The sequence below is a fragment of the Tachyglossus aculeatus genome, chromosome 17 (assembly GCF_015852505.1).
Source record: "Tachyglossus aculeatus isolate mTacAcu1 chromosome 17, mTacAcu1.pri, whole genome shotgun sequence".
NCBI lineage: Eukaryota > Metazoa > Chordata > Mammalia > Monotremata > Tachyglossidae > Tachyglossus > Tachyglossus aculeatus.
In genome coordinates, this window is record NC_052082.1 from 9,844,273 (window position 1) to 9,867,313 (window position 23,041).

The window sequence follows — 23,041 nt, forward strand, 5'->3', positions numbered from 1 at the left end:
AAGCAATTGCTTGGAAAGGATGGCTTATATTCATTCATTCATTCAATCATATTTATTGAGCGCTTACTGTGTGCAGAGCACTGTACTAAGCGCTTGGGAAGTACAAGTTGGCAGCATATAGAGACGGTCACTACCCAACAACGGGCTCACAGTCTAGAAGGGGGAGACAGACAACAAAACGAAACATGTGGACAGGCGTCAAGTCATCAGAATAAATAGAAATAAAGCTAGATGCACATCATTAACAAAATAAATAGAATAGTAAATATGTACAGTACAAGTAAAATAAATCGGGTAATAAATCTGTACAAACATTTATACGGGTGCTGGGGGGGAACGGAAGGAGGTAGGGCGGGGGGATCAATCAATCAATCAATTGTATTTATTGAGCGCTTACTGTGTGCAGAGCACTGTACTAAGTGCTTGGGAAGTACAAGTTGGCAACATCTAGAGACAGTCCCTACCCAACAGCGGGCTCACAGTCTAAAAGGGGGAGACAGAGTACGAAACCAAACATACTAACAAAATAAAATAAATAGAATAGATATGTACAAGTAAAATAAATAAATAAATAAATAAATAGAGTAATAAATATGTACACACATATATACATATATACAGGTGGTGTGGGGAAGGGAAGGAAGTAAGATGTGGGGATGGAGAGGGGGATGAGGGGGAGAGGAAGGAAGGGGCTCAGTCTGGGAAGGCCTCCTGGAAGAGGTGAGCTCTCAGTAATATTCAAGGTGAATTAAGCCCACAGCTCTTCATCTTGAATGTGGAACCCTTTGAATCCTCTTAAGAGTTAAAAAGTCAGTTTGCCAGCCCAGGGCCCTACCATTAGTCTCCCTTTGTCAGCCCACATTCTTTCAATTCAGACCCAAGTCTACTTGTTCTGAAGGCTGTTAAATTTTTATTATTATTATTGTTCTTACGCATCAACGTTGGTAGAGATTTTCCCTATCTCCTCGCTAGACCGGGAGCCTCACGTGGAACGGGGACTGCGTCCGACCTGATTATCTTGTGTCTGTCCCAGCACTTAGTACAGCGTTTGGCACAAAGTGCTTAACCGATGCCATAATTATTATTGTCTCCCTGAGGTACTTTCTGAGAGCGGAGACCCTCGATAGCGGAGGAGACGGTGGCAGTTAGGGCCGGTGCTCTGCTCCGGGTGCGCGGCTGAACAGGTTTTAGAGCTTAGCCGCTGCTTGGGAGCGTGAGGAAAATGGTGTCCTCTCAAAACAGCCACCCTGTCGGAACGGATGGCAAGACAGGATTTTTGCCAGTTCGAGTTTTCCAAAACCTTGGATGAACCAGGAACAATGAATTTTCTGATGGCCATTTTCTAGCAAACAAAAATTTGGCTCCAGTGAATTCCCTCTGGAACAATTACGATGTCAATTCTGTGATAAAGGAGTAGAAGCATAAATCTTGACTCCTCTTATTAACAATAAAAATAATAATAATGATGATAATGTACATATAGATCTGTAATTTATTTATTTATTTATCTATCTATTCATTTATTTATATTAATGTCTTTCCCTCTAGATGATGAACTCATTATGGGCAGGAATGTGTCCATTGTTATATTGCAGCGTGTCTCAGTGGAAAGAGCACGGGTTTTGGAGTCAGAGGTCATGGGCTCAAGTCCCGGCTCCGCCACTTGTCAGCTGTGTGACTTTGGGCAAGTCACTTAACTTCTCTGTGCCTCAGTTCCCTCATCTATAAAATGGCGATGAAGACTGTGAGCACCCCCGTGGGACAACCTGATCATTTTGTAACCTCCCCCAGTGCTTATAACAGCTCTTTGCATTATTCATTTATTCATTCATTCATTCAATCGTATGTATTCATTCATTCATGCAACCGTATTTATTGAGCGCTTACTGTGTGCAGAGCACTGGACTAAGCGCTTGGGAAGTACAAGTTGGCAACATATAGAGATGGTCCCTACCCAACAGCGGGCTCACAGTCTAGAAGGGGGAGACAGACAACAAAACAAAACATATCAACAAAATAAAATAGAATAAATATGTACAAGTAAAATAAATAAATAAATAAATAGAGTAATAAATACATACAAACATATATACATATATACATATATACAGGTGCTGTCAGGAGGGGAAGGAGGTAAGGCAGGGGGGATGGGGAGGGGGAGGAGGGCTTAATAAAAATGCCATTATATTGTACTCTCCCAAGCACTTAGTACAGTGCTGTGCACCCAATAAGCACTCAATAAATGCAATTGAATGAATGAATAATCGCAGGCTGTTGGGATTTGGTAAGTACTGACTTTATGCCATCACTGTACTAAGCGCTGGAGTAGATACAATGTTCACACAAAGAGCAGTGCTATGCGTGTGCGTTTTACATGTAATATTGTCGACTTCAGGTGTGCCAAAGTTGATCACCGCCGACATGGTTAAGGAAGGTGCCGCCGTCATCGACGTGGGAATCAACCACATCCAGGATCCACTCACGGGGAAGACCAAATTGATGGGAGATGTGGACTTTGATGGTAAGGAAAATCCATCAGTCAGTCACAAAGATGAATAAAAACCACTGTCTCTTTCCAGAAACTGTTGAATAAAAATGTTCTAGTTTGCAGTGGTGGATGAGGAAAATGTGAAATAATAATAATAATAATGGCATTTACTAAGCACTTACTTTGTGCAAAGCACTGTTCTAAGCGTTGGGTAGGTTACAAGGTGATCAGGTTGTCCCACGGGGGGCTCACAGTCTTCATCCCCATTTTACAGATGAGATAACTGAGGCACAGAGAAGTGAAGTGACTCACCCAAGGTCACACAGCAGACAAGGGGCAGAGCCGGGATTTGAACCCATGACCCCTGACTCCAAAGCCCATGCTCTTTCCACTGAGCCATGCTGCTTCTCTAAAGAAGGAAGAAGGAAGAGACAAGGCAGAGAAAAATAGAAAACTGGTAGTTCAAAGAAATGTGGTACCTTTTTCTTTTACCACTAAAGGACTCGTAGCTGCGTAAAGCCTCCATTTCAGTATCTATAATTCTGTTTATTTATACTGATGCCTGTTTACTTGTTTTGATGTCTGTCTTGCCCCTTCTAGACTGTAAGCCCGGTGTGGGCAGGGATTGTCTGTCTTTATTGCTGAATTGTACTTTCCAAGCGCTTAGTACAGTGCTCTGCACACAGTAAGCGCTCAGTAAATAAGATTGAATGAATGTATGAGTGAATGAATGGAAAGAGCATAGTCCTGGGAATCAGAGGACCCAGGTTCTAATCCCAGCTCCACCACATACCTGCTGTGGGACCTTGGCCAAGTCACTTACCGTCTCTGTGCCTCAGTTCCCTCATCTGCAAAATGGGGATTCAATCCCTGTTCTCTCTTTTTACTTAGATTATGAGTCCTACGTGAGACCTGATTATCTCGTGTCTATCCTAGTAGGTAGTACCGTGTTTGGCACATAATAAGTACTTAACAGATACTATTATTATTACTATTATTTTGTTTTTATAGTTTTTATTATATTCACTATGGCTTTTCAGTATTGACTAATGATGACTCGTTTTCAGGGATGAAGGAACGTGTATTTCAGTGTACTATATCTATTCTGGAAAATGCACTAAATCTATGTGAGAATCTTCAGCCACTGAGACATGATCGAGGGTCCTTTTTCACTTTCACACGTAAGGCAAACAATAATTATTTGCCTCGGTGGTCTCAGCTTGGCAGACATAAAGGCGAATGCTAGTTTTTTGAAATCTGGATCCTTGTCGTGGGTTCCACAGACATTCTGTTTATTAGTATTGGCCTTTGAGGCTCTTCAATCAATCAGTCATATTTATTGAGTGCATGCTGTCTGCAGAGCACTGTACTAAGCACCATACTAAAAAAATAACAGAGTTGGTAAACGGGTTTCCGTCCCACTTGGAGCTTACAGTCTAGAGAGGGAGACAGACAGTAAAAGGAATTGCCAATATGTACATATGTACAGGTGGGTTGTGTCATTCACATTCACATTCATTCAATTGTATTTATTGAGCGCTTACTGTGTGCAGAGCACTGGACTAAGCGCTTGGGAAAATACAATACAGCAATTGAAAGAGAAAATCCCTGCCCACAATGAGCTATATATGTCCACTCACGTCATATACAATAGCAAAAATTATGATGGCATTTGTGAAGTGCTCACTAGGTGCCAAGCACTGTGCTAAGTGCTGAGGTTTAACCAAGATAACCAGTTCCTACATGGAGCTCACAGATTATGTTGGAGGGAGAACAGATAGTGAATACCCATTTTGCAGATGAGGGAGCTTCCCAAGTGCTTAGTACAGTGCTCTGCACACAGTAAGCGCTCAATAAATACAATTGAATGAATGAATGAATGAATGATTGAATGAAACAAGCGGTTAGTACAGTGCTCTGCACACAGTAAGTGCTCAATCAATCAATCAATCGTATTTATTGAGCGCTTACTGTGTGCAGAGCACTAAGCACTTGGGAAGTACAAGTTGGCAACACATAGAGACGGTCCCTACCCAACAGTGGGCTCACAGTCTAGACATGTCACGTTCCCTGAGATTCCTTACCCCACCCCGAGGTTCATTCATTCTTTCAATCATCATCATCATAATCATCAATCATATTTATTGAGTGCTTACTTTGTGCAGAGCACTGTACTAAGCACTTGGAAAGTACAATTTGACGACAAACAGAGATGGTCCCTACCCAGTGACGGGCTCACAGTCTAGAAGGGGGGGATACAGACAACAAAACAAAACAGAACAAGTACGCAGGCATCAACAGCATCAATATAAATAAACAGAATTATAGATATATACACATCATGAATAAAATAAATAGAATAATAAATATGTATATATATACACAAGTGCTGTGGGGCGAGGGGATGGACAGCCTTGAAGCCAATAGTGAGGAGGCGAGGGGAATCCCCCAACACCAGAGGGTGGAACCATGTTCTCCTGGGTTCTGCAGCTGAACATAAGGGGGGTGACGAGCAATACGTCACCAAGGGGAAAGTGCGGCTGGCTCGGCAGTATTGGTGCTTAGTACAGTGCCCTGCACATAGTAAGTGCTCAATAAATACGATTGATGATGATTGGTGCTGATTTCAGCAACCGCAGAGCCAAGGAAAGCACAGTGGCGGGCAGTGAGTCCCCAGGTCAGGAGGGGGATGGAGGCGGGGATTCGTGCTCGCTTTCTCCACGGCTCCCCGATAACAAGACGGGACAGCCCATTCACTTCACATGCTCAAATCCTAACAATAATAATTGTGGTATTTGTTCAGCGCTTTCTCTGTACCAGGCACTGTACTAAGCACTGAGGGCGGGGATACAAGCAAATCGGGTTGGACACAGTCCCTGTCCTGCAGTCTTAATCCCCATTTTACAGGTGAGGTAACTGAGATCCAGAGGAGTGAAGTGACTTGTCCAGAGGTCACACAGCATGGAAGTGGCAGAGCTGGGATTAGAACTCAGGTCCTTCTGATTCCAGGCCTGGGCTTTATTCGCTAGGCCCTGCTACTTCTCCAGTTACCCAATAAGTTGCTGTACTCTGTGGGCTCCGAGGTCCCTCTGCTCTGTTTTGCGGAATGGAGTCTGTACATTCATTCATTCCTTTGATACATTTGATACAGGACACTGTACTGAGCCCCTACAATGTATGTAGAGCCCATTTTCCTGGGAGTCTACTGTGTGTAAGCCATTATACTGGGCTCCTATTATGTGCAGAGCACTGTACTAGCCACCTCTTGTGACTGGATGCAGAGCACAAGACTGGGCAACTGAGTGTATAGAGCCCTTCAATACTGAGAGTTTATCTGTCAATCCATCAGTCAATCAATCAATCAATCAATCGTATTTATTGAGCACTTACTGTGTGCAGAGCACTGTACTAAGCGCTTGGGAAGTACAAGTTGGCAACATATAGAGACAGTCCCTACCCAACAGTGGGCTCACAGTCTCACAGTCATATTTATTGAGCGCTTACTGTGTCAGAGGACTTTCCTGAGCACTGTCAGAGGACTTTCCTGAGCACTTGGGAGAGTAATAATAATAATAATAATAAAAATGGCATTTGTTAAGCGCTTACTATTTACTTACAATAAATACAATTGATTGATTGATTGATTGATATGTGCAAAGCACAGTTCTAAGCACTGGGGGGATACAAAAGATGATCAGGTTGTCCCACGTGGGGCTCACAGTCTTAATCTCCATTTTACAGATGAGGTACTTGAGGCCCAGAGAAGTTAAGTGATTTGCCCAAGGTCACACAGCAAGCATATGGCAGAGCTGGGATTAGAACCCATGACCTCCAGCTCCCAAGCCCGGGCTCTTTCCACTGAGCCACGCTGTTTCTCTAAAGAGTACAGTACAGTATAACTATTGTACAGTATATTATACAGTATAACAATATAGCAGACACATTCTCTGCCCAGAGTGAGCTTCCAGTCTAGAGGGGGAGGCAGACATTAATATAAATAAATTTATACGGATATGGACATAAGTGCTGCGGGGCTGGGACGGGGGGTGAATAAAGGGAGCAAGTCAGGGTGACGCAGAAGGGAGTGGGAGAAGAGGAAAGGAGGACTTAGTCAGGGAAGGCCTTTTGGAGGAGATGGGCCTTCCTTAAGTCTTTGAATGGTGGGAGAGTTGTTGTCTGTCGGATATGAGCGTGGCTCAGTGGAAAGAGCAAGGGCTTTGGAGTCAGAGGTCATGGGTTCGAATCCCGACTCCACCACATGTCTGCTGTGTGATCTTGGGCAAGGCACTTAACTTCTCTGGGCCTCAGTTACCTCATCTGTAAAATGGGGATTAAGACTGTGAGTCCCACATGGGACAACCTGATCACCCTGTATCCTCCCCAGCGCTTAGAACAGTGTTTTGCACATAGTAAGTGTTTAACAAATGCCAATTATTATTATTATATGAGGAGGGAGAACACTCCAGGCCAGAGGCAGGACATGGGCGAGCTCTAAGATGGGCTGTAACTGGGCCCGGGGAAGCAGCATGGCCTAGTGGAAAGAGCAGAGGCCAGGGAGTTGAGCATCTGGGAGTCAGAAGGACCTGGGTTCTAATCCCGGCTTCTCCACTCACCTGCTGCGTGACCTCAGGCAAGTCACTTCACTTCTCTGGGCCTCAGTTACCTCATCAGCAAAATGGGGATTAAGACGGAGAGCCCAGTGTGGGACAGGGACTTTATCCAACTCAGTTTCCTTGTATCTATCCACACTTAGTACAGTGCCTGGCACATAATAAATGCTTAACAAATACCACAGTTGTTGTTATTATTAGATAATAATAACAACAAAATAATTAATTAATTAATATTAAATTATAATATATATTGTATATAGTATATATAATTAATATATATTATATATATAATATTACTATCATCTCCCTGGAATAGAGCCGGCCAAGTGGTTTCCAGACCCCTGGGATATTTACTATCACTGGCCTTTCGAAGCCAACTCGACAGCGGATTCCCTCACCTGCAATGATGGACATCTAGGCAAACTCACACTGTGACCTAGAAACAAGGATTACTCACTGCCAGAGGAAAATTGTTCACTCCAAACGAGGGGCTGGGAAACAGCCTCCAGTCTTGGGCACGGAATTCCACTCCCTATGACAGGAATTCTCAGAGTGGGTTTGGCCAGACGGCCAGGCCAACTGGCGGCTGTCCAAACAGAGAATTCAGGTGAGGTCACGGCAGGGGAATCTTAGCCTTATTTAGCAAGTCACGGCCAATTTGCTACATCCTCCCCTTGAGTCTTTCGGTGCTTTTCAGAACTTTTCTCATGGCTTCATGAGGAGTAATGTAGACCAGGGAAAAGCCCCCGTGGAAACAACATCCTCTAGCCTTTCTTAATCCATCCCGAACGGGCCCAGATCTCGGAAGATCTCGGAAGATGGGGACACTGATTCGGGATCTGATTCAGTCAGTGACATCGTTAGGCTGAGGATTTGATTCGGATCAAGCGCTTAGTACAGTGCTCTGCACACAGTAAGCGCTCAGTTAATGGATCCTTCTTCGGCAATGACCCTGTCGACCACTGTCTGCAAGGACCGGCAAACCCCGGGCAAGGATCTTGAGAAGATGAGTATCTCCCTCAGGAAGCTGGAAGAAGCGTCAGCAGATAATTTAGAGGAGAAGCGCGGGAACCAAACGAGTCGGACAGCAACAGCTACTGACCTAGTTTAAGAGACCGGGCTTATGTCAGCAAGACCGGGAAGCTCCTTTGATGATATTCGCTCACCCTCCTCGCGTGCATGTTCACGCAGTGTTCCCAGCAATGTCCGCAGTCTGGTTGACACAAGGAGAGGGCTTCCCACAGGTGAACTATCCCGTTCCTCCCTCCGACTCTGGAAGCCGGGCTCTCTTGGCACCCCGCTCGGCAATCCGGTGGAAAATTTTCAACCGGGAGCAGAACTTGCCCCTCAGCTTCACCCTCGGCGTCCCTGGGAAAGGCCAGATTGTCGTTTCTTCATCGGCCCAGCCCTTCACACGGGGAGACGGCGGGGTCAGTTCTCCCAGTTCTTGGCCAGATGCCTGGCGCGTGGGCTTGGTTCAGCGGGGGCGGTCTGCTGAGATGGTTTAAGTTTCGGGAGGCACATCCCTTTGAGCGCCTCTGCCCGAGGCTGGCTCAGGCTGTCTGCCTGACACCCCCCGTTAGATTGCCAGCTCCTTGAGGACAGGGACCGTGTCTTTCCCGTCTATCATGTGTTCCTAAATGCTTCATTTAAGCAGCATAGCTTAGCAGCCCACTGTCAGGCAGGCCTAGAAGAGGGGGAGACACCAGGAGCTGGAGGAAGACTGGGCCGTAACTACCCACTGACGATCTTTTCAATCAATCAATCAATCAATCAATCGTATTTATTGTGCAGAGCACTGTACTAAGCGCTTGGGAAGTACAAATTGGCAACACATAGAGACAGTCCCTACCCAACAGTGGGCTCACAGTCTAAAAGGGGGAGACAGAGAACAGAACCAAACATACCAACAAAATAAAATAGGATAGAAATGTACAAGTAAAATAAATAAATAAATAAATAGAGTAATAAATATGTACAACCATATATACATATATACAGGTGCTGTGGGGAAGGGAAGGAGGTAAGATGGGGGGATGGAGAGGGGGACGAGGGGGAGACCCGGGTGGTTACGAGCTTTTTACTAATGACCGTCGCAAGTAATCCCGACGCATCCACTGACCATACGTAACCCCGGGAGCTGCTGGCCGAAGCTATGTGGAAATCTCCCATCGCCTCTCAGGACACCCCGCTCCTTCCCCAGGCCCCTGCCCTCCTGGCTCTCTGCAATCAAATCATCTACAGTATGTATTGAGCACTTTCCTTGTGCCCAGCGTGATGCTAAACACTTTGTGGGGCCCTCACACGCCCGATGTCCTCTCCCCGGCCCGGGCTAAAGGGCTGATGTCACCAGTGTAGACGGCGGGGCCGAGGCGTGCCAGGCCTCCCCTCCTTCCTTGCTGGTGAAAGCCGCGCCTGAGGGTTGGGAGCACTGTTCTGGAGAGCGTGGGGAGGAGGATGGGGAACATGCCCAACCGGATCATCATTCCCGGGCAACGAGATCACTTCCTCATTAAGGGTAATTTCTCGGCTCCGTGTTTCATTCCCAGGCCAGAGGGATTTTCTCCCTGGCCTCGCTCCCTTGGTTTGGATTCTTAGGACACGGACTTGACCCGGCCTCTGCCCGTCGCGATGGACTCTGTTTGGTCACGGCTGCCCTTAGGGTGGTCGTTTGTGTGGTTCCATGCCTAACGGACCAGTTTCTAGCCGTAATTTATTTATTTATCCATTCAGTCATATTTATTGAGCGCTTTCTGTGTGCAGAGCACTGTACTAAGCGCTTGGGAAGTACAAGTTGGCAACATATAGAGACGGTCCCTACCCAACAACGGGCTCACAGTCTAGAAGGAGGAGCCAGACAACGGAACGAAACATGTGGACAGGTGTCAAGTCATCAGAACAAATAGAATTAAAGCTAAATGCATGTCATTAACAAAATAAATAGAATAGGAAATGTGTACAAGTGAAATAGAGTAATAAATCTGTACCAACATATATACAGGTGCTGTGGGGAGGGGAAGGAGGTAGGGTGGAGGGGATGGGGTGGAGGAGAGGAAAAAGGGGGCTCAGTGTGGGAAGGCCTCTTGGAGGAGGTGAGCGCTCAGTAGGGCTTTGAAGGGAGGAACAGAGATAGCTTGGTGGATGTGCGGAGGGAGGGCATTCCGGGCCAGGGGGAGGACGTGGGCCGGGGGTTGACAGCAGGACAGGCGAGAACGAGATACAGTGAGGAGGTTGGTCACAGTTGCCCCTCGGGTAGTTGTTCGTGTGATCCGATACCTGATGGACTGGTTTCCAGCTGTAATTTATTTATTTCTATTAATGTCTGTGTCCCCCTCTAGACCGTAAGCTCACTGTGGGCAGGGAATGTGTCTGTTTATTGTTCTGTTGTATCTCCCAAGCACTTAGAACACTGCTCGGCACACAGTTATAATAATAATAATAATGATGGCATTATTAAGCGCTTACTATGGGCAAGGCACTGTTCTAAGCGCTGGGGAGGTTACAAGGTGATCAGTTTGTCCCGCGGGGGGCTCACATTAATTCCCATTTTACAGATGAGGAAACTGAGGCCCAGAGAAGTGAAGTGACTTGCCCAAAGTCACACAGCTGACAATTGGCGGAGGCGGGATTTGAACCCATGACCTCTGACTCCCAAGCCCGGGCTCTTTCCACTGAGCCACGCTGCTTCTCTAGTTAGTGCTCAGTAAATACGATTGATGAGGATGAGGATGATGATGACTGACTGCCAACTGGTCTGTCCCTTGAGCAGCAGGATAAACATCCGTCTCCATGTTTTGTTTTGCTGTCTCTCTCCCCCTTCTAGACTGTGAGCCTGTTGTTGGGTAGGGACCGTCTCTATAGGTTGCCGACTTGGACTTCCCAAGTGCTTAGTCCAGTGCTCTGCACACAGTAAGCGCTCAATAAATATGATTGAATGAATGAATGAATAAGCAGTGGAGAAGCAGCGTGACCTTGTGAAAGGAGCACGGGCCTGGTAATAATAACAATAATAATAATAATAATAATGGCATTTATTAAGCACTTACTATGTGCCAAGCACTGTTCTAAGCACTGGGGAGGTTACAAGGTGGTCAGTTTGTTCCACGGGGGGCTCACAGTCTTCATCCCCACTTTACAGATGGGGTAACTGAGGCCCAGAGATGTTAGGTGACTTGCCCAAAGTCACACAGCTGACAATTGGCAGAGTGGGAATTTGAACCCATGACCTCTGACTCCAAAGCCCGGGCTCTTTCCACTAGAACCCGGGTTCTAACCCCGGCTCTGCACTTGCCCGCTGCTAGACAGTGGGCAAGTCACTTAACTTCTTGGTGCCTCAGTTACCTCATCTGTAAAATGGAAATTCAATCCCTATTCTTCTCCTAATTAGACTGTGAGCCCCATGTAGGACAGGGACTGTGTCCTAACTGATTAGTTTGTTTCCACCCCAGTGCTTAGAACAATGCTTAATGCGTAGTAGTACTAATTGCGGTATTTGTTACCGAAGCACTCTAGGCTGTAGGATCATTATGGACAGGGAAAGTGTTTGCTAATTCTCTTGTATTGTACTCTCCCAAGCTCTAAGAAAGGTGCTCTGCACATAGTAAGTGCTCAATAAATGTCACTGATTGATTGATTGATTGATTAACAAATATCCCATGATTATTAGAGAAGCAGTGTGGCTCAGTGGAAAGAGCACGGGCTTTGGAGTCAGAGGTCAGGGGTTCAAATCCCGGCTCCACCACATGTCTGCTGTGTGACCCTGGGCAAGTCACTTCACTTCTCTGAGCCTCAGTGACCTCATCTGTAAAATGGGGATTAAGACTGTGAGCCCCACGTGGGAAAACCTGATCACCTTGTATCCCCCTCAGTGCTTAGAACAGTGCTTTGCACATAGTAAGTGCTTAACAAATGCTATCATTATTATTATCTACCCCAGCACTTAGAACAGTGTTTGACACATAGTAAGCGCTTAACAAATGCCACAATTATTATCATTAGTATTATTATATGTAAGAACGATAACTGTGGCTTTTCTTAAGTGCTTCTTGGGTGCCACGCACTGAACTGTATGCTGGGATAGAGACAATATAATCAGGTTGGGCACAGTGCCTGTCCCACATGGGGCTCACAATCTGAGTGGGAGGGAGGACAGGTATTTTAACCCCATTTTATAGATCAATCAATCAATCAATCATATTTATTGTGCGCTTACTGTGTGCAGAGCACTGTACTAAGCGCTTGGGAAGTACAAGTTGGCAACATATAGAGACAGTCCCTACCCAACAGTGGGCTCACAATCTAGAAGGAGGAGACAGAGAACAAAACCAAACATACTAACAAAATAAAATAAATAGAATAGATATGTACAAGTAAAATAAATAAATAAATAGAGTAATAAATCTGTACAAACATATATACATATATACGGGTGCTGTGGGGAAGGGATGGAGGTAAGATGGGGGGATGGAGAGGGGGACGTGGGGGAGAGGAAGGAAGGGGCTCAGTGTGGGAAGGCCTCCTGGAGGAGGTGAGCTCTCAGTAGGGCCTTGAAGGGAGGAAGAGAGCGAGCTTGGCGGATGGGCAGAGGGATTGGGGGCATTCCAGGCCCGGGGGATGACGTGGGCCAGGGGTCGATGACGGGACAGGCGAGAACGAGGCACAGATGAGGAGACTGAGGCCCAGAGAGGTTCAGGTTACACAGCAGGCAAATGGCAGAGCCGGGATTAGAACCCAAGTCTTCTGACTCCCAATCTTGGCTACTTTTCACCAGGCCACGTTGCTTCTCATGCAGTTCCAACTCCCGACCTGACTAGTGATCCTGGGGACAGTCCCCTCCCTTCCCAGTCCGTCCATTTCCTGTCCGGATAATCTGACCAATCTCACAGGGTGTCTGTGGGGAATGACTAATCCGACAATCATCGTTCGGCCCTCGGAGAATATAAAACTGCTTTGCAGAGACTAAACGCCCATCATGGTTTGGCTCACCATAAACGATAGCGTGCGTGGCAATTAAAATTAATTGGGATCCTGACGTTTGGGGAGCATTTTACAGAAGAGGCAGCGTTCTCTGAGAACCCGACCCAAGGACGTCGCAAGAACAGGGAATGAAACAAAACTCTTATCGTGTGAACTTGTCTTGCAGACCCTCTTGCACTTAAATACCATCCCTTAAGAATAATGATGCAACAAATAAGCACTATGCTAAGCGTTGGGGCAGATCTGAGACTGAGCCCCCTCTTTCCTCTCTCCCTCCTCCCCCTCCCCATCCCCCCCGCCTTACCTCCTTCCCCTCCCCACAGCCCCTGTATATATGTATATATGTTTGTACGGATTTATTACTCTATTTATTTTACTTGTACATATTTATTCTATTTTATTTTGTTACTATATTTTGTTTTGTTATCTGTCTCCCCCTTCTAGACTGTGAGCCCGCTGTTGGGTAGGGACCGTCTCTATATGTTGCCAACTTGTACTTCCCAAGCGCTTAGTATAGTGCTCTGCACACAGTGAGCGTTCAATAAATACGATTGAATGAATGAATGAATCTGAGATAACCACATTGACATGATCCCTAGCTCACAGCCTAATGGGAGAAGGGACAGGTATCTTATCCCTTTTGGCTCATGAGGAAACTGAGGCCCAGAGAGGTTGTGACTTGCCCAAGGTCACACAAAGGACAAGAGTCAGAGGTGGGACCTGGGTCTCCTGGGAGTCTTATTATTAATAATAAGAATAATAATAATAATGGTACTTGCTAAGCACTTATCATTTGCCAAGCACTGTTCTAAGCACTGTGGTAGATACAAGTTAATCAGATAGGACACAGGCCCTGTCCCACATGGGAATCACCCTCTTAATCCCCATTAGAGAAGCAGCATGGCTCCATGGAAAGAGCCCGGGCTTTGGAATCAGAGGTCATGGGTTCTAATCCCGGCTCCACCACTTGTCAGCTCTGTGACTTTGGGCAAGTCACCTCCCTTCTCTGAACCTCAGTTACCTGCTCTGCACATAGTAAATGCTTAACAAATATCATTATCATTATTAAAATGGGGATTAAGACTGTGAGCCCCATGAGGGACAACCTGATCACCTTGTATCCCCCCAGTGCTTAGAACAGTGCTTCGCACATAGTAAGTGCTTAACAAGTGCCATCGTTATTATTATTATTATTATTATTATTATTATTATTATTATTAATAATAATAATATTATTATTATTACAGGTGAGGTAGCTGAGGCCCAGGGAAATGACGTGATTTGCCCAAGATCACACAGCAGACATGTGGTGGAGCTGGGATTAGTACCTAGTTCTTTCCGACTCCAGGCCCGTGTTGTATTCACAATGCCACGCTGCTTCCAGGCCACGTAAACCTGCTTCCCACAGCGGGTTCAAATCACCAGCCAAGGCCACGGGATTCCTATTCTAGGCCGACGGCACCGAGATGGGCTCCCAGGGTAACTAAATCAATCATCGTGTCTCCCAATCTTCTCCCCAAGCAGCCAAAGAGGCCGAGACCCTCCACCTCAACCCTCTGAGAACCTAAGGGCCTCTTTGGCAGATGGAGGGATTGGGCGGAGGTTTTATTTGCCTTGATGTCAGGCTATTAAATCGTGTTGACTTTATGGAAATGAAATCCAGCCCTGCGTTTGCCAGGCCCATTCATTAAAGGCTGATGGAGGCCCCGATACCTGTCGAGATTCCCGAACTGAGAGAGCCTCGTGGAATTTCGGCCCAAGACTGTTTCCCCCGTCAGCGCTCAGTAGATAGGGGAGAATCTGCCACCCCCTACCAAGTGTCCATTGGAAGAAGTCTCCTTCTTCCCCAGCAAGTGGAAGCTTATTGGCCCCGCCGCCTCCCTGAAAAGCCGCAACAGCCAAGGAGAGATTTTTCTGTTGATGTAATGCTTGTCCCTTGCCATCTTGACAAAGAGGCAGAAACCAAAACAAAGCCAGGCCCTGCAAACCTGATTGATTGCTCAAAGGGCAGGAGCAGAAATTCTGCTCCTCTATCACGGTACCCTCATGCCTTCACCCTTTAGCTTTGTATAGTCGTCCTTGTCTTTTCGATTACTTCTGCGTTGATTTTTTTTTAATCCTTCTCTCTATGTCTGTCATGCATCGCCCCTCCCCTCTCTTATTTATGGATGGGAAGCTCCCTGAAGTCCAGGGACTGTGCCTAACTCCTACCCAGTACTTAGTGGAAAGAGCACAGGCTTTGGAGTCAGAAGTCATGGTTTCAAACCCCAGCCCCGCCAATTGTCAGCTGTGTGATTTTGGGCAAGTCACTTCACTTCTCTGGGCCTCAATTATCTCATCTGGAAAATGGAGATAAAGACTGTGAGCCCACCTTGGGACAACCTGATCACCTTGTAACCTCCCCAGCGCTTAGAACAGTGCTTTCACATAGTAAGCACTTAATAAATGCCATCATTAGTAGTAGTAGTAGTAGTAGTAGCAGTTGTGGTTGTAGCCTTTATCAAGTTTCCATGGGTGCAATGCACTATACCAGATGCTTGGGAAATATAAAATAATGAAGTGAGATGCGCCTTGCCCACAAGGAGTTTATATTCTAATGGGGGAGATAAACGTTCACTCATTCATTCACTCATTCAACTGTATTTATTCAAAGCACTGTATTAAGCGCTTGGGAGAATACAATATAACAACAGGCACATTCCTGCTCACAGTCTAGAGGAAAATATTTAAACTAAAGGGGTCAAAAATAAAGAGGGTGTGTTTGTGTGTGTATTCTGAGAGCCAAGGAGGATGTAAAATAAGTTCAAAAGTGCTAGGTGATGGGAGGGGGTAGCCAAGAAGAGGAAGGACAGAAAGAAAAGAGAGAAAAGGAATTTAACTTTTCCTCTTCTCCCTCCTCTTTTTCTTCTGTCATTTGCCTCAGCTCCTGCCTCTTAGACCGGGCAGTTGCGGGCACTTGTGGACAGTGGTGGTGGCGTTGGAAAGAGGAGCCGGGAGAAACAGAAGGAGGATGGTACACTATAATTTACCTTCCTCACGGGGTGTAGAGACGGGACCACAATTTTAAGCAAGATTCAGAAATCCTCTGTGGGTTTGAGCCCAGGTGTAAATCGGACCGAGGAATTGCAAAGTCAACAAGTCAGGGAAGAATAGATAGCAAAGCCCCACTCTGAAAGGATGTTCCAGACCAGTGCTCCCTGCCTAGAAGGTGACCTGGTGACTTACGCAAAGCCAGAATTGGGTTTTTGCTCTAACCTTTATCCCATTTCAGTCCATTGGTCGTATTTATTGAGCACCTACTGTGTGCAGAGTAATAATAATAATAATGTCGGTATTTGTTAAGTGCTTACTATGTGCCAAGCACTGTTCTAAGCGCTGGGGTAGGTACAAGGTGATCAGGTTGTCCCATGTGGGGCTCACAGTCTTCATCCCCATTTGACAGATGAGGGAACTGAGGCCCAGAGAAGTTAAGTGACTTGCCCAAGGTCACACAGCTGACAAGCAGTGGAGCCGGGATTAGAACCCATGACCTTTGACTCCCAAGCCCGGGATCTTTCCATTAAACCACGCTGCTTCTCAGTACTAAGTACTAAGTATACAGTACTTCTTAGCACTGTACTAAGTGCTTGGGAGAGGACAGTATAACAATGTAACAGTTGCTAGTCACATTCCCTGCCCACAGTGAGCTTTTCCCCAATGGAAAGCACCAATAGTGCTCTAGAAAGTTAGATTTGTTTGTTGTTTTTTTATGGTACTTGCTAAGCACTTACTATGTGCCAGGTACTGAACTGAGTGCTGTTATAGATAGAAGATAATCAGGTTGACACAGTCCCTGTCCCACGTGGGGCTCACAGTCTAAGTTGGAGGGAGAACAGATATTGAATCCCCATTTTACCTATTAGATAACGGGGGCACAGAAAAGTTAAATGACTTGCCCAAGGTCACACAGCAGACAAGTGGTGGTGTTAAGATTGGAGTCCAAGTCTGCTGATTCCCAGGCCTATGCTGTTTCCACTAGGCTATGCTACTTCCCATTTTCCTGTTCTGGGATCAGCGTGCTCCTGTGCACTCACATCAACCCCAACACAACGTGGGCTGAAACCAAAATCTGGCCTTGGGATCAGAGGAATCCATGGAAGCAGTCCTTTCTGCAGTCTGGAATGGGAGTAGGGTGGGAGTTCCCCTCTAGACTGTAAACTCGTTGAAGGCAGGGAATGTGTCTGTTTATTGTTCTATTGTAATAATAATAATGGCATTTGTTAAGCGCTTACTATGTGCAAAGCACTGTTCTAAGTGCTGGGGGGATACAAGGTGATCAGGTTCTCCCGCGTGGGGCTCACAGTCATCATCCCCATTTTACAGATGAGGGAACTGAGGCTCCGAGAAGTGAAGCGACTTGCCCAAGGTCACACAGCAAACATGTGGCGGAGCTGGGATTCAAACCCATGACCTCTGACTCCAAAGCCCGAGCTCTTTCCACTGAGCCATGCTGCTTATTGTACTCTCCTAAGCACTTAGTACAGTGCTCTGCACACAGTAAACGCGCAATAAAAATGATTGAGTGAATGAAGATGGAATTGGTTATCAATCAATCAGTTGATCATTGGTATTTATTGAGTGCTTACTGTGTGCAGAGCATTGGACTGAATGCTTGGAAGAGTACAGTACAATTCATGAATGGTATTCAGGATCATCTTTGTGCAGAAACGCTCTGGGCATGGTACTCCCCTCCTCAAAAATCTCCAGGGGCTACCAGTCAACCATGCATCAGGCAAAAACTCCTCACCCTGGGCTTCAAGGCTGTCCATCCCCTGGCCCCCTCCTACCTCACCTCCCTTCTGTCCTTCTCCAGCCCAGCCCGCACCCTCCGCTCCTCCGCCGCTAATCTCCTCATGGGCCTCGTTCTTGCCTGTCCCACCATCGGCCCCCGGCCCACGTCCTCCCCCTGGCTTGGAATGCCCTCCCTCCGCACATCTGCCAAGCCAGCTCTCTTCCTCCCTTCAAAGCCCTACTGAGAGCTCACCTCCTCCAGGAGGCCTTCCCTCACTGAGCCCCCTTTTTCCTCTCCTCCTCCCCATCCCCCCCATCCTACCTCCTTCCCCTCCCCACAGCACCTGTATACATGTTTGTACAGATTTATTACTCCATTTATTTTACTTGTACATATTTACTATTCTATTTATTATGTTAATGATGTGCATCTAGCTTTATTAGCGCTTAGTACAGTGCTCTGCACACAGTAAGCACTCAATAAATACGATTGATTGATTGATTGATTCCCAAGCACTTAGTACAGTGCTCTGCACAGACTAAGCGCTCAATAAATACGATTGATTGATTCCTTCCTCTCCCCCTCGTCACTCTGTCCATCCCCCCATCTTACCTCCTTTCCTTCCCCATAGCACCTGTATATATGTATATATGTTTGTACATATTTATTACTCTATTTATTTATTTATTTTACTTGTACATATCTATTCTATTTATTTTATTTTGTTAGTATGTTTGGTTTTGTTCTCCGTCTCCCCCTTTTAGACTGTGGGTAGGGACTGTCTCTATATGTTGCCAACTTGGACTTCCCAAGCGCTTAGTACAGTGCTCTGCACAGAGTAAGCGCTCAATAAATACGATTGATTGATTGATTTCTATTTATTCTGATGACACCTGTCCACATGTTTTGTTTTGCTGTCTGTCTCCCCCTTCTAGACTGTGAGCCCATTGTTGGGTAGGGACCATCTCTACATGTCGCCAACTTGTACTTCTCAAGCGCTTAGTACAGTGCTCTGCCCACAGTAAGTGCTCAATAAATATGATTGAATGAATGAATGAATTGAGCACTTACTCTAGGCCGAGGACTGTACTAATCAATCAATCGTATTTACTGAGCGCTTACTGTGTGCAGAGCACTGTACTAAGCCCCTGGGAGAGTGTAGTACATGGCTCTGTAGGGCAGATGATGGTAATTTCACCATCAGCCGACCCCAGAGGCTGCTGGAAAATCCGGGGCCGGCCGGATTTCCTCCATGGGCTTTGGGGTCTGGGAAGCCTTGAGTCAGAGGGCTTCCCGGAATCCCTCCGGCAAGACTTAAGACGTACTAATCGTTCTCCTTGAGAGTCCGCCCCGCCACCTCACTCTTCCTGGTTCAAGTTTATGTTCCATCAGGGAGAGGGATACCCTTCGGGCCTGGATTGTGTGCCGGGTTCAAAGCAAACAACAGAGAAACTCATTCACACAGCAAAGGGGATTGGGAGAAGGGAAGTAGTGGACTTTATTCCCCCTGGAAACTGTCTAGCCGAAAATAACTGCTGATCATTCATTCATTCATTCATTCAATCATATTTACTGAGTGCTTACTGTGTGCAGAGCACTGGACTAAGCACTTGGGAAGTACAAGTTGGCAGCATCTAGAGACGGTCCCTACCCAACAGTGAGCTCACAGTCTAGAAGACTGTCCACATGATCGATCGTGGATCGGATGAATTCATGGACCAGGGGCCTGTGCTGAATCACTAGAGGGAAACATAGGGATTTGGAGAGTAGAAGTGATGGTATCAAGTGCTTATTATGTGCTAAGCACTGTGCCAGGCACAGGAGTAAATACAAGATAATCGAATCAGACACATCCCGGCCCCACTGCAGACTCAAAATAATCCGTCCCTATAACCATGAGAATGGATAACCAGGAGGTCAATCAAATAAAAGCAGCGTGGTCTAGTGGGACGAGCACAGGTGTGAGAGTCAGAGGACGTGAGTTCTAATCCTGGCTCCACTGCTTGTCTGCTGTGTGACTTTAGGCAAGTCAGTGCACTTCTCTGTGCCTCAGTTACCTAATCTGTAAACTGGGGATTAAGACTGCGAGCCCTCTGTGGGACAGGGATTGTGTCCAACCCGATTTTCTTAAACGAACCCCAGCACTTAGTATAGTGGCTGGCACAGAGTAAGCACTTAATAATAATGATAGCATTTATTAAGCGCTTACTATGTGCAAAGCACTGTTCTAAGCGCTGGGGAGGTTACAAGGTGATCAGGCGGTCCCACGGGGGGCTCACAGTCTTAATCCCCATTTTACAGATGAGGTCACTGAGGCCCGGAGAAGTGAAGTGACTTGCCCAAAGTCACATAGCCGACAAGTGGCGGAGCCGGGATTTGAAGCCATGACCTCTGACTCCAAAGCCCGGGCTCTTTTCCACTGAGCCATGCTAAATCAACACATGATTTCTCCAGGTGAAAGTGAAGGAAATGTGTCTGTTATGTTGGTATACTGCTCTAAGTGCTTAGTCCAGCACTTAGAACAGTGCTTGGCACATAGTAAGCACTTAACAAATACCATTATTATTAGTAGTAGTACAGTGCTCCACACACAGTAAGCGCCCATACAATACGATTGATTGACTGACTAACCAAACTGTAGGATCATTGGCATTAATCAGCCATTGGGCACAGACACAGTACAACTAAGTGCTTGGGACAATAGTAATAATAATAATAATAATAATAATAACAATAATAATAATAATGCCATTTGTTAAGCGCTTAGTATGTGCAAAGCACTGTTCTAAGCGCTGGGGAGGATACAAGGTGATCAAGTTGTCCCACAAGGGGCTCACAGTCTTAATTCCCATTTTCCAGATGAGGGAACTGAGGCCCAGAGAAGTGAAGTGACTTGCCCAAAGTCACACAGCTGACAATTGGTGGAGCCGGGATTTGAACCCATGACCTCTGACTCCAAATCCCGTGCTCTTTCCACTGAGCCACGCTGCTTCTCTAATAGACACTCTAGTAGGCTAGCAGCGTGGACTAGTAGTCTAGTAGACTAGTTAGTAGACTAGCAGAGAAGCAGCGTGGCTCCATGGAAAGAGCCCGGGCTTGGGAGTCAGAGGTCATGGGTTCTAATCCTGGCTCCGCCACTTGTCAGCTGTGTGACTTTGGGCAAGTCACTTCACTTCTCTGGACCTCAGTTACCCATCTGTAAAATGGGGATGAAGACTGGGAGCCCCACATGGGACAACCTGATCACCTTGTATCTACCCCAGCACTTAGAACAGTGCTTTGCACATAGTAAGCGCTTAACAAATACCATTATTATTATTATTATTAGGCACATTTCCTGCCCTCAAGAAGCTTACGTTTTAAGGATTGGAGGCAGAACACTGGCTATCATCTGCACACAATAAGCGCTCAATAAATATGATTGAAAAACGATCGAATGAATTGATCTCACCTAGTACTGGCTTCGCATGTGGTCTTGTGTGAGGGCCGAGGTGCTGCCATCCAAAAAGCGACAGACCATAAAATGAGGTTGTTCCCCTTGTCTTTTCCAGAGGTGAAGAAGAAAGCTGGCTTCATCACTCCAGTTCCCGGGGGTGTGGGGCCGATGACTGTCGCCATGCTTCTGAAAAACACTTTGCTTGCAGCTAAGACCCTCGTTTATTAGCCCAAGTCTGGACCTGAGACCACCCCAAGAGCCCCTCGACCCCTTCAAGCTACTTATTTCTCAACCGGATGCCGGTCTTTTTTTATTTTAATGTCTGAAGCTATTTATTTCTATGTCATATTTATTTTTTGCACCCAGGGTATTGTTGTGAGTTGGACAACTCACAGACACCGTGGCGTTTTCGACTAACAGATTTCGAGCTTTGGCTTCAGGGATAAAATTTCTTCCATATAACAGATTTAGCTCCCTAAAGCTGAAGTAAATAAAGGGGTCACCATCAACAAGCGTACTTTTGAAAATCGATTCAGTGTCTCCCAGTATGTTTACAGAGAGGTGGTTTTGTCGGGAAAACAGGGGCTGTTCAGTGGAAAATGTGTCTCTGCGTCTTTGTAAAGAGTCTTCCGGGCACACTGTGATTGGTGCCAAGTTTTAATTGGGTGTTTACCGTGTGCAGAGCACTGTGCTAAGTGCTTAGGAGAGTATGAGAGACCAATAAGCAGACACATTCCCTTCCCTCCACCTCTCAGCTGGAGACTCTTGGGAGCATCAGTCCTCGATTACCCCCACAGAGCCAGTCCCTCTGGTCACCTTACATATTTCACTAGTCATTAGATTCCAGGATAATTAGTCCTGAGTGAGGACAAAAGGTAGAAAATGAGACTCACACCTCAAGAATGGGAGTCCAGCTTCATTCCCAAGGCCGTAGCCCTTGGCCGTGAGCCAATGACTCAGAAACCGAGAAGTGAGTTGATCTACGAAAAATAAATATTTACAGCAGCCCATCTTCCTAAGTGGCGACTTGCCTAGTTAAGAATATAGAAGTGTGTTTAGGTGGTGATTATCTTTTCGAAAGTGTGTGATGGCGACAATGTGTTGGCGAGGAGGGTGAGATAGAAGCTCGTTGTGAGCAGGAAATGTGAATGTTTATTGTTATCCTGTACTCTCCCATTCGAGTGCTACGTACAGTGCTCTGCACACCGAAAGTGCTCAATAAGTACGACTGAATGAATGAATGAGAGGCCAGAGTTGTTGGCTATAAGCCAGCCAGGGTCAAGCTTGCCAAACAGTTTGCTTTTGAAGCCACTTTTCAAAATTGACGCTTTCATTTAGATGTTGCTCTCTGGGCCATCCTTCATTTCCCCAAATGAGTCCAACATCCTGCCTTACGTTTGTCCATTTTTATGTTCACAAATGCACAGCGGGTCTGTGAAAACTCCTTAGATCCAGAGGCCCTTAGGGAGCTGCTGTCTGAATGAGGCCATGTCTCGCCTTCATCTAGGGAGGGGACAACTCTTGGGAAAGGTGTTGGGTTTCTGTGGATTTTTTTTTAGCTTTTCCCCTACATTTACAGTGAATTTTTGAGACTTTTCACCTGGACCCACAGTTTCATGGAGAAAATCAAAGAGAATCATCTTTAAGGGTAGAAGGAATTTGCACTTCCCGCTTCACACTTCCCGTTTAGTCCCAACCCAGGGCCTTCAGAGGGAGGTTGCATTTTCCAGGAACCTGTGTTCAGCTCCCAGAGAAAC

The 23,041-nt window shown here is 46.2% G+C and overlaps 1 protein-coding gene across 2 annotated transcripts in view; it reads left to right on the forward strand.

Annotated features, from left to right (window-relative positions):
- The window catches only part of MTHFD2L (methylenetetrahydrofolate dehydrogenase (NADP+ dependent) 2 like), a 69,882-nt gene extending 48,067 nt beyond the window's left edge, over positions 1–21,815 (forward strand). For both annotated transcript variants that reach the window (XM_038759303.1, XM_038759304.1), the window contains 2 exons: positions 2,396–2,521; positions 21,400–21,815. In XM_038759303.1, the coding sequence (XP_038615231.1) occupies positions 2,396–2,521; positions 21,400–21,512 (239 nt within the window). In that variant the 3' untranslated portion in view covers positions 21,513–21,815. The remainder of the gene's footprint in view (positions 1–2,395; positions 2,522–21,399) is intronic.
- The last annotated feature ends 1,226 nt before the right edge of the window (positions 21,816–23,041 follow it).